This window comes from Montipora capricornis, chromosome 1 (genome assembly GCF_036669925.1).
Source record: "Montipora capricornis isolate CH-2021 chromosome 1, ASM3666992v2, whole genome shotgun sequence".
Lineage (NCBI taxonomy): Eukaryota > Metazoa > Cnidaria > Anthozoa > Scleractinia > Acroporidae > Montipora > Montipora capricornis.
In genome coordinates, this window is record NC_090883.1 from 40,173,773 (window position 1) to 40,183,772 (window position 10,000).

General features: G+C 39.3%; 1 protein-coding gene across 1 annotated transcript in view; it reads left to right on the top strand.

Annotated features, from left to right (window-relative positions):
- LOC138043567 (limb region 1 protein homolog) overlaps positions 1-6,384 on the top strand; it is a 14,534-nt gene extending 8,150 nt beyond the window's left edge. Inside the window, exons 10-16 of the mRNA XM_068889921.1 lie at positions 618-722; positions 1,013-1,089; positions 2,850-2,927; positions 3,873-3,946; positions 4,157-4,247; positions 4,446-4,512; positions 4,626-6,384. Coding sequence (XP_068746022.1) covers positions 618-722; positions 1,013-1,089; positions 2,850-2,927; positions 3,873-3,946; positions 4,157-4,247; positions 4,446-4,512; positions 4,626-4,846 — 713 coding nt within the window. The 3' untranslated portion in view covers positions 4,847-6,384. The remainder of the gene's footprint in view (positions 1-617; positions 723-1,012; positions 1,090-2,849; positions 2,928-3,872; positions 3,947-4,156; positions 4,248-4,445; positions 4,513-4,625) is intronic.
- Positions 6,385-10,000: the final 3,616 nt, after the last annotated feature.

Consider the following 10,000-nt stretch of genomic DNA (forward strand, 5'->3'; position numbering starts at 1 on the left):
CTGGTTTCTATCAATATTATGAGCACAGAATTCACTGCGCTTAACATGCATTGCATTTTGCTCAGAGTTTAAGTGTGAACCTGTCTTGTTAAAAACTGTTTTAGAAGGTCCACAAAGGTCTCATAAGGCTATTCACATATATTTCTCTCATGAACTTTATAATGAAGAAAACATACTGATGTTTTTGAAGCATGGGTTACAGACAAAAGAGTGTCAAGGTGATCCTCGTTCCTATCTGCACAATTTAAGCAAATAATTGTCTCCTATAGACATCTGTCTCTATTAGCCGCAATCAGAAACCCATAAGGGTTGAAACGTGTAACGGCCCCTTGTGTGCTGGGAAACTTCTAAATATTCAATTTGCTAAGTACCATATTTGGAACAACAAGAGCTAGGGGTTTCCAAATATGGTACTTAGCACTGAAACATTCAACCAACCAGTTCGCACTGAATATTCGGAAGCTGTGAACGTGCGTTACGCGTTTCAACCCTCATGGGTTTCTGCTGCAATTGCTTAAATTGTCCAGATGAGTGTGAGGATCACCTCTCTCTTTCGATTTACTTTATAGTCACAAACGCATTTCTTGCACTAGCTCAAGCTTGTATTCGAACTTTAGGTTACAGCAATGGAGTCTCCATGCACAATGGCGTCTCCGTGCACAGTGGCGTCGACCATAATCCAAGCAAATTAGAGCAACTGCAAGTTCAAAGACAAGAACTGGGTTGGTATTTCTAAAAACCTTAAGTTGTTTGCAGGATCTTGTGTCAGCTGCATAAAATAGTTTCCTCAATGCAAATGTTTTGGTTGGTTTTGTAGAGTTTTGTTAGGGCACAGAAACCATAATTAATTTTGTTCTTGTGCGCTCGATCCAGATGTTTTTTCCATTGTGCAACAATTCTGCCACCATGCAAGTTATGCCAATTTATTTTTCCACTAGTACTGGTAGACCTTACTTATGTGAAACTTTGGTTTAAATTTGCTATCTTGCTGTTTTGCTTGCATTTCATTTAGAGAGAAGTATAAGAGCATCATCTTTGCAAAGGAATTGTGTGTACCCCATTTTGTTGCTGGCTCTGTTGGCTTTAACAGTAAGTTATTGAAGCGTTGTTAGGTGATAATATGGTTTGCTAAAATTTGTCTTGACTTGCAATGGTCTAATAATGGACATTTAGATGCTATTTAAGAAAGAGTTTCTCATGTAATATGTCAAAAACGAGTATGAGTGTTTTATCAGGGGTTTCAAATACCGAGAAACAGATGAAGTGCTTTTATTGTTTTGACTTGTTTGGGACCGCTGATGAAACACGAAGCACGAGTTTTTCACGTGACTTATCAACCTTTTTTTTTATTAAGTGTGAGTGTAGTATGATGATCTTTTATTTTATCAGACAAGTGATAGAAATTTGTAAAGGAAATGAATATTCACTATTTGGAAGAGTTCAAACGGGAGAACTTTTGAATAAATTTACATAATAGGGCGTGGAGGAGAGGGAGTCAGAATTACGTCGTTTTCGCTTGCCAAATCGTCTTCCCAAGAAAGTGATTCGGGTTAACATTAGGCCGTTCCAGTTTCAACGAAATATATAAATAATTGGGCTGAGGTTAAGAGAGGTACAAGTGCCAGGTTTAGATCGCGGTGGACTTTTCAAAAACTTCGAAGTGCGCAAGGTTCAAGCCTCGAGTGCAGACATTGCTAAAATGGATGCTCTTTCGCTGAACTATTGGGTTCCCCTAATTCGTTTTAATCGTCTGGACGCTAATAATAAAAGGTACAGTACTGCAAAAGTTTTATGTTGAATATTCGGGAAATTTAAAATGCACTGTGTGCAGGTAGTTTATTTACTTTTTTTTTCCCCGAAGATTTATTAGCATAAAGGTTCATTAACATTCAAGTGTCAAGATCAGTGTTTTGATTAGTTTTTGAACTAACTCGGACGATTCTTGATCTGTAGTTTCATTGGGTATCAAGATACATGCACCTGACCAAATGGGGCACTCCGATTCGCTTAAAAAACGTTATGAATTATTAATGAGTTTGAGAATTATTAATAAACATTTAATGACTGGTCCCTCGGGAAACAGTTAATTATGTTTCCCGAGAATCTCAATGTTTCCCCGAGGTGCAGCCTAGGGAAACATTTAGATTCAAGGGAAACAAAATTAACTGTTTCCCGAGGGACCAGTCATTAAGTGATATGTTATTTAGCGCAAAAAGAAAAACGAGCAATGGCAACAGCAACGGCGGTCGTCGGTCATCATTCGCGGGTAACAGTGCACTGTTACCCTCTGACGTCATAGATTTTGCAATGTTGCCCGCTCAGAGACTTTGGGCGAGAAACAGTTTTATTTTTAGAAGTCATGTGACCTCCAAGTAACCAATGAAAGCACTCGCTGTTGGGGGAAAAATCAAAATTTTCAGCTATATGACAATCCTTTTTATAGTAACCGCCGTCCACAACCTTGGATGGCACTCTTCAAACCGCATGCCCCATGTTTTGTTTGCTCACTGTGAATCTCGCGCATTCCTTTACAGTAATTCCGCTGTTGTTAAGTGAGCCCACGCAACTTGAAGTATCATATGAGGATCCGGTCGCTAGAAACCGCCGCGCATGCTCAACACAGTGATTTTTGACCCATGGCCGAGGTCTCTTTTCCCGTACTCGTCAGCCAAGCGAACGCAGAAAAATTAAAAAGACCTCAACTAGCAGGGAACCTTTGTTTGTACAATTGCAATTAATTGTAAGGTTAGCATCCAACAGAAATGTAGCATGCAGGTCACTTGTACACCTCCTAAAGGTGGATGCTTGTGACTAACAAACCATTATTATAATGTTGCTTTCCGTTTTAGACCAGCTGTATGGCCATGGTAGCACTAAACGTTCTCAGTTTGTTGTTTGTCCATGGAGCGCTTCCAAAGAAATCAACGGTATTTTCTGGTGATATATTTTGGGTTACTTCATTCTAAGTTTAAGCTGGTTTATTTGGACGTAGAGGCTCCTCGCCTGTTCCATGCATGCAGATCGTTCGAAACGGTTTAAAACACTCTCGAAAGAGCAAATGGCGAGAACAACGACAGGGAAATTCCGTGCATCTCTTCTGTCTCTTATGCGTTGTGTTCCTGCACTCTCGCAACGCAACATGCGTCTTATCTGGAACTGTCTTATTCTTGGGGTTCAAATTCTCCTTTGAGCACCGACTGGTTTGCTTCGGTGCTCCCCAATTTATCTCCACTACACCTTAGTTGTCGTAAACTATTTGCAGGTATGTTTCTTAACAGAGTCAATTGAAATTTATTCCAGTTGTTTCATTTTTTTGTTTGTATACACTGCCTCGTAATCTTCACGTTTCTAACGCTGTCATGAAGACATTTTTTTCTTTAACTAAAATTGCAAATGGTCTGAACCAAGGAGTCATATCAAAATGTAATGAAGTGAGATCGTTTGGAGGGTTATATTAAAATGTGTATTTGGGTCTTATTTGGATTGCAAATTGAATGATCGATCAAAGGTGACACTGACTTTTTTTCAAGCTAATACGTTCGCATTATGAAGTAACTTAGGTATGAATTTCCGTAAGAATGTTTTTTTTTTTTCCAAATCTTGAGCTTCTAAACTGGAGGTGCGGCTTGTCTACTGGTGTTTACGGTAGTCCGGACGAGGACTGTTATTGGTGACGACCGGAGGGGAAGTCATCGTTTATCACAGTGTTGTGGGGATGACTTCCGTCCGCTCTGGTTGTCGATGTCACCGATGACTGTCCTTCTCAGGACTACTTCCACTCGGACGATCTTATTTTTCTTCAACCCTTAACTTGTAAATTGATCCTCGTAAATTGTATACAAGTTGCTCCTGTTTTGTCGTATGTTCTGCAGGTGCTTGAGTTAGGTAAAGTCTCCTCCTCGATGATGGGAACATTTGGCGCGCTACTGGAAATAATCCTGATATTGTATCCTACATGAAGACCTTGCCTTACTTGACCTGTTTCCGTTCCTTTAGAGGACAAAATAAGCTTTGCACTGTAGAGAATAAGTTTCCTTCGCTTTTGGAAAGTTCAACGACCTATGCCAAACTCTTTTTTTTAAACTCCAAATTACATGTCAACGGTCAAACAGGCGAATGTGAGATGTCGTTAGGTACTTTCCTTAACCGTTTTTAGCTACTTAATGAGTGCATCCTTGGTAGGCCTGTACAGTGTTCCATGCTTTGCGCGACTGCGTCCTGTGGTTCGTGAAACCACAACCACCAAGGTAAAAAAATCGTTATTGTAATTTCAGCTTATTACTTAATCGATTTATGCAGTCAACTGGCAAAAAAGGATTGGCCAATGAAGAAGTAATTGTTTCCTCTAGAAAACTGTCGTGTACCCCACATTCTGGTCGCCGTTTCGAACCTAGAATGAAGTTCCTTTTTTTCTGACATGGTGCTTCTTTTCTATTGGAAAACAGGTGATAGCAAATTGTGTTGTTCTGTTAATTCTGAGCTCTGCTTTGCCCGCTCTATCAAGAACACTCGGTAAGTTAAAAAAAAGCTTTGTTTCTTTCACCTGAAAATCAACGCAAAACAAAGTTATACTGCTGTGTTCAGGTGACTTTCTTTCCATGTAATTAGGAGTTCTTTAATTTCAGGGATAACCAAGTTTGACTTGATGGGTGAGTTTGCACGTCTGGACTGGTTGGGGAATTTTCGCGTGGTGATTCTTTACAACTTGTTGTTCGAAGTATTGACTGCTTTCTGTTTGGTCAATAAATTTACTGCGTCCGTAAGAAAGGCTTTGTATGAACAGGTCCAAAGCCTGACTATGCCGCTCCTTAGGCGATTCAAACCAAAGGTGAAAGCCTCCGTGTGAACAGAAACGGTCATGTGATAAAGGAATTTACAGACCTGGAACTGAACCGATAACTGCAACGTTTTCGGGGAAGATACGACTTAAAACCAAAAGCAAAAGCCTTTATTTCAACTCCGTTATATGCTAAACGAGTTCACAACTTGGATGACTTAAGACTGTGATGGGAGGAATACAAAAGAGGGTCATACGATAAGAGAATTCACTGGCGGGTCAAACAGTAGCTATGGTGTTTGCTGAGATGATGCTGCGAAAAAGTGGATTCAACCGTAGCTCAGAATGCAAGCGAGTGCCATGGTGTCAGAAGGAGGTTGCCTTTGCATTCAAGTTGACGGATTGGTAACATGCAACTAAATGTCGAAATGCACTACGTTGTCGTTGTATTTGTTGAGATTTTTACAAAATTCTGGGAGACTAGAAACAACACGAAGCGAGTGTTGGAGTCTCCCCAAAGTGGTTCACATTTCTTCTATGGTTGAATTGTGAAATTCCCGGGTTAGAAGGCAGTTTTCGAAAGGCTGAAGATTTCAAACGCACGTATTGTTAATAGTGTAGTTTAGCAGGTGGTTTGTTTTTGCTTCATTTTCCTTGGTGATTTCATTTTAAAAAATTCCCTTCACCTCTGCGAATTTATTTGCAAAAGCCAAAATTAATACATGAGGCCCTTGGATAGTGGGTCACTTGACCTCAAATATGAAACCTGTTGCTAAAAACGAAAATAGGCAGCATTCACGATAGCGTCATTTGACTACAACTACCAGAATTCAGTTTGTTTTTCTTTCCTTATTTATTGTATTCCCAGCGGGGTAAAAATAACAATAGCTCTAATTAGCATGAGACCGGCAAGCAAAACCTGAAGGATTCTGGGACTTGTAGTCAAATGGCGTCATCATTGAAATATCCTATTGCAGCTTGCAAAATTCTACGATGAAAATTGAAATTCATGCTTAGTTCAAATTGCTTGTATTTTTTTTTTCATGTGTTCTCTTTGGCTCATCAAATGAATTAATTTGGTTTTGATTTGACGACGCTCGATTTTACCCACAACCTCGCTCCCAGGGTCGGAGTATGAGAGACCCTAGGAACGAGGTTGTGAAAATCACTGTTTGATACAAGGCAGTGTTTCTCTTTGTTAAAATCATGGTGTCCGTCGTGACGTTGGGTGATGTTGGGTAGGCCGTGATGTTGACATAACGGTTTCTTGACATTAGAGTATTTATACTTACAATTGTTGATTATTTAATGTGAATACGCGTAGTTTTTCTTCATCTTTAGTGTATGATTTGTAAATGTTAGTGTATGATATAACAATTGACGAGAAATATTGATCTATATTTGTACAGTGAAAAGCGAATGTAAAATTCCTAAATATCGTCTTACATATATTTGTAGTAAAGTGCAGGCCAGTAATATAATAACTTTTTATGTCATGGAAGCAACAAAGTTGTCTTGCTCTGATGATTACATATTACGTTGTACAGTTGAGGTTAATGGAAACAAACTTGTTTCATAAAAAAATAAATGGCATAGTTTTTTCCAAATCCCGAATTCTCCATTTCACTAACGGCCATATGTGTTCGATTTACCCAAAAAGAGGACATATTTCCCTAAAAAAGGAATCCAATTCCCCGAACATAGCTTAGCGACACCCTCATGCTCACCATTTCGTTGTGCAAGGCGCAGTGACGTCACGTAATAGAGATCAAGAGGGGGGCAGCCATTTGTGAAAACTGCCAACCGCTTGTTTTGCACCGGTGGACACATTACAAACACTGAATGGCGACAAAATAGACCCTTTTGAAGCTCAATAATGGAACGTCAATTTGATAAACAACACAAGCTGTGAAAAATGAATGTCTGGAAGCTTAAAAGCGACGAATAATGGGCTTTAACAACAATTGCATCTTTCGCTGTGGGACGTCAATGTTTTGCGAATGTAGTGTTATGTACAACACTGAAACCAAATGGGGTCAACAAACTCAGAGAAAAAATCGAACACCTTGAATGCATCTGTGTTTACTGTTGTCTGGCTATTTATATTGATTTTGTGCTCTACTCTGCGAAGTCTTCAGGTAAAAAAATAATTGGAAATGTGACAGTTAAGAATTATTTCTGGAAAGCTCTTTGTCAATTTTGTGCTTCATTATTCAAGGAAAGGTTCCTCAGAAAAGGGGTTTTCTTTAATTTTTCAATTACACGCTTACAATAAGACAAACTCTACAGTACCTCTAATGAAAACAATACATACAGATTTACAATGCAACAATACCAGTTTATGGCTGTACTATACAACATTAGTCTCTAACAAAAAAACAAAACAAACGCAAACACAAATGCAGGGTCTCGCCCACGCCTCGCACCACTCAAGCTACATTTATTAATTAAAAACGTGCTGTGTTTTTAAAACAGGACCGTTTCTTTTTTGAAAACATGCATGGAGTTATCAACTGTTGCAAGTTTGTTTTCGGTTTGTAAAGTATTGTAAACAAGCTGTTTATACATTTCGAGACTAGGTCGTGTTTCTTTCAGTTTACAGATGTAAATATGATATCTGGCAACACATGTATCAGATGGTGTAATAATTTTTTTGACTCAGTAACTATACCGAGAAGTATAGCCTCTGAGAGAACGAATCCTTCCATATTGGAGGTATTTTGTGTTAACCATTGAGAAAATTTCCCCCAAAAGGATTTTGACTATTTACACCTCAGGAATAAATGAATCAGTTAGATTTTCAGTTTCTTCTCCGCAGAAAGTACAAAGATCAGACTGTTTCAATCCTATTTTGTCAGTAAAGAAAATCGTTAGTCGCGATTCTTCGAAGAAGAGGTTTGAATTGAAATTCTCTAAGTTTTGTTTCTTTAATGCATTTAAAAGCCAGTAAATAGGTTTTTTTCCCAATTGACTGCTGTTGGTTCAGAGTGAAAGAACACCAATCAAGAAGTTCATCAGCTATTCACGAGCATTGTCGCCTGGAGGGCCACTCGGTGGAGCCAAATAAGACAAAAGTACTATCAACCGAAGTTAACACCTTCAAACGCAGGATAAAAGAAGCTATTCAAAGTAATCTTACGAAACCGGCGTTAAACAGAGACAATGGTTACGAATTAGCAGCTATCTATGACACAATTCTAACCCCCAAGAGGCGTTAAAAAAAACCCTTTTTTAAAATTCATCTTTTTAACATTCATATCATTGACTGATGAAGTCCGGTTGAAAAAACGGACGAAATATTTCATAAGTTTTAACTTTTAGCTCCGAGTTTGTAAAACTTTTTAACTTTTATTATGCTTCCGGAGCAGGAAACAAATGTTTTTGACTGTAAGAATATTATTGGTTGAAAAAGGAAGAATGCTCATGCTGTCCGTGCAACACGAATTTCCGTGCATTTCTTTGCCCCTACTCTACAAAACAACAACGTGAAATCACCAAATTTTAGGTTTTGACGACAACGTGAGCATATAACAGTGAAAAAGTCATTTTCAGTTTTGACTTTAAAACCGTTCGTACCCATCCATTTACAGGATAGTTCGCCTGTATTGTACAATGTGAACAATAAGCACTTAACGACTGGCCCCAAGGGAAACAGTGAGTTTTGTTTCCCCGAGACCCTCAATGTTCCCCGAGGCGAAGCCGTGGGAAACATTGAGGTCGAGGGGAAACAAAACTCACTGTTTCCCGAGGGGCCAGTCATTAAGTGTTTTGTTATACCTTCCAACTCAAAATAGAACAATACACAGATAAGAATTATTTGCTTGACGTCGGCTGGCGTACAGATTTGCCGCCGTTTCAAAGGTGCACGACCTGATCACGTGTGAGTCGAAAGTTCAAGTTGGTGAATATTCACCGATAATCACTGAGCCTGAGGCGAATAATTGTTAATTAATCGCGGAATACTTGCGATAGCGCTTAGTTATATTTTGGACTAACGTTTTCGTTGCTGTAGCCGTCGTATTTGCTAAAACTCCCTAATAAGGAGTTTACGAAACGAGGAGGACGACGGCTACGAGGAATTCATCTAAAAATACAAGTTCGCGTTATTCATATCACTAAGAAGCTCTTTCATGTCGTTTCGCTTTAAAAATGTGTAGTAACTGTCGAGGAATTAAACTGGTATGAGTGGGTGGGAAGCCTAGTGAGAGAACTGAAAATTCATCGTCATGTGCTAACGTCCTCCACAGAACCTTGAATTTGGTCATTTCACGTCGTCATTTAGGAGATGACGGCAAAGAAATGTACCAAAATGTAAAACGCACGTGCAGAGCGTGCAGAGCCATTATTTTTGCTCACTAAACCTATTGTTTTGTCGTTGCCGTCGGCGTCGTCGTTTCGTAAGCTCCCTATCAAAGAAAACCTTCCATTTGCCTTTTTTATCTGAATCTAAGTAGCCTTGCAGCCATTTCACTTTTTGTTCGTGTGTGAACTACCGGACGTTACATGTCTAATTGTTCATAGATCAGTTGGTAGAGCATTTCACTGGAATCGCAGAGGACATGAGTTTGAATCACTTTGAAGTCGCCTGAATTTCCCAGCTGTCTACAAAAGACAATTGCGTAATTTGTCCTGATAAGTGCGAGCACACTTTCTTTCTTTCGCCCACTGAAAAGAGTACTGTTTGAGTTCTGGGAATTGTCTCATTAATCGAAAAGCATAAATGTGCATAATTTAGACTTTTCGACACTTTAAAACACCTGCGTGGTCTCAGTTCATCTCGTTTGGCTGGCTGAAAAGCAACTGTAACAACGACACAATGTCAATGAACGCAAACCTTACAGAAATTGTTGGAAAGAAGACATACCTGGAGTACTTTTGCTCAGAAAGATTCACCAAAGGAATACACCACCACCTCATATTTCTCTCAACTTTTGGTGTTTTTCTGTGCATTTTTACATCCTTGGGAAACGCTTTAATACTAGTTGCCCTCCGGAAAGAGTCTACACTTGCTTCACCGTCCAAACTGTTGCTTCAAAGCTTAGCGACAAGTGATTTCTGTGTCGGTATGCTTTCCGATCCTTTAGCTGCTATCTATTGGGTGTCTGCAATAAAAGAGCACTGGGGCGTTTGCTACTACGCATTTTCCCCTACTATTGTAGTAAATTTTGCGTTGTGTTCAGTGTCTTTGTTGACCACGAGTGCTATGAGCGTTAACAGACTTCT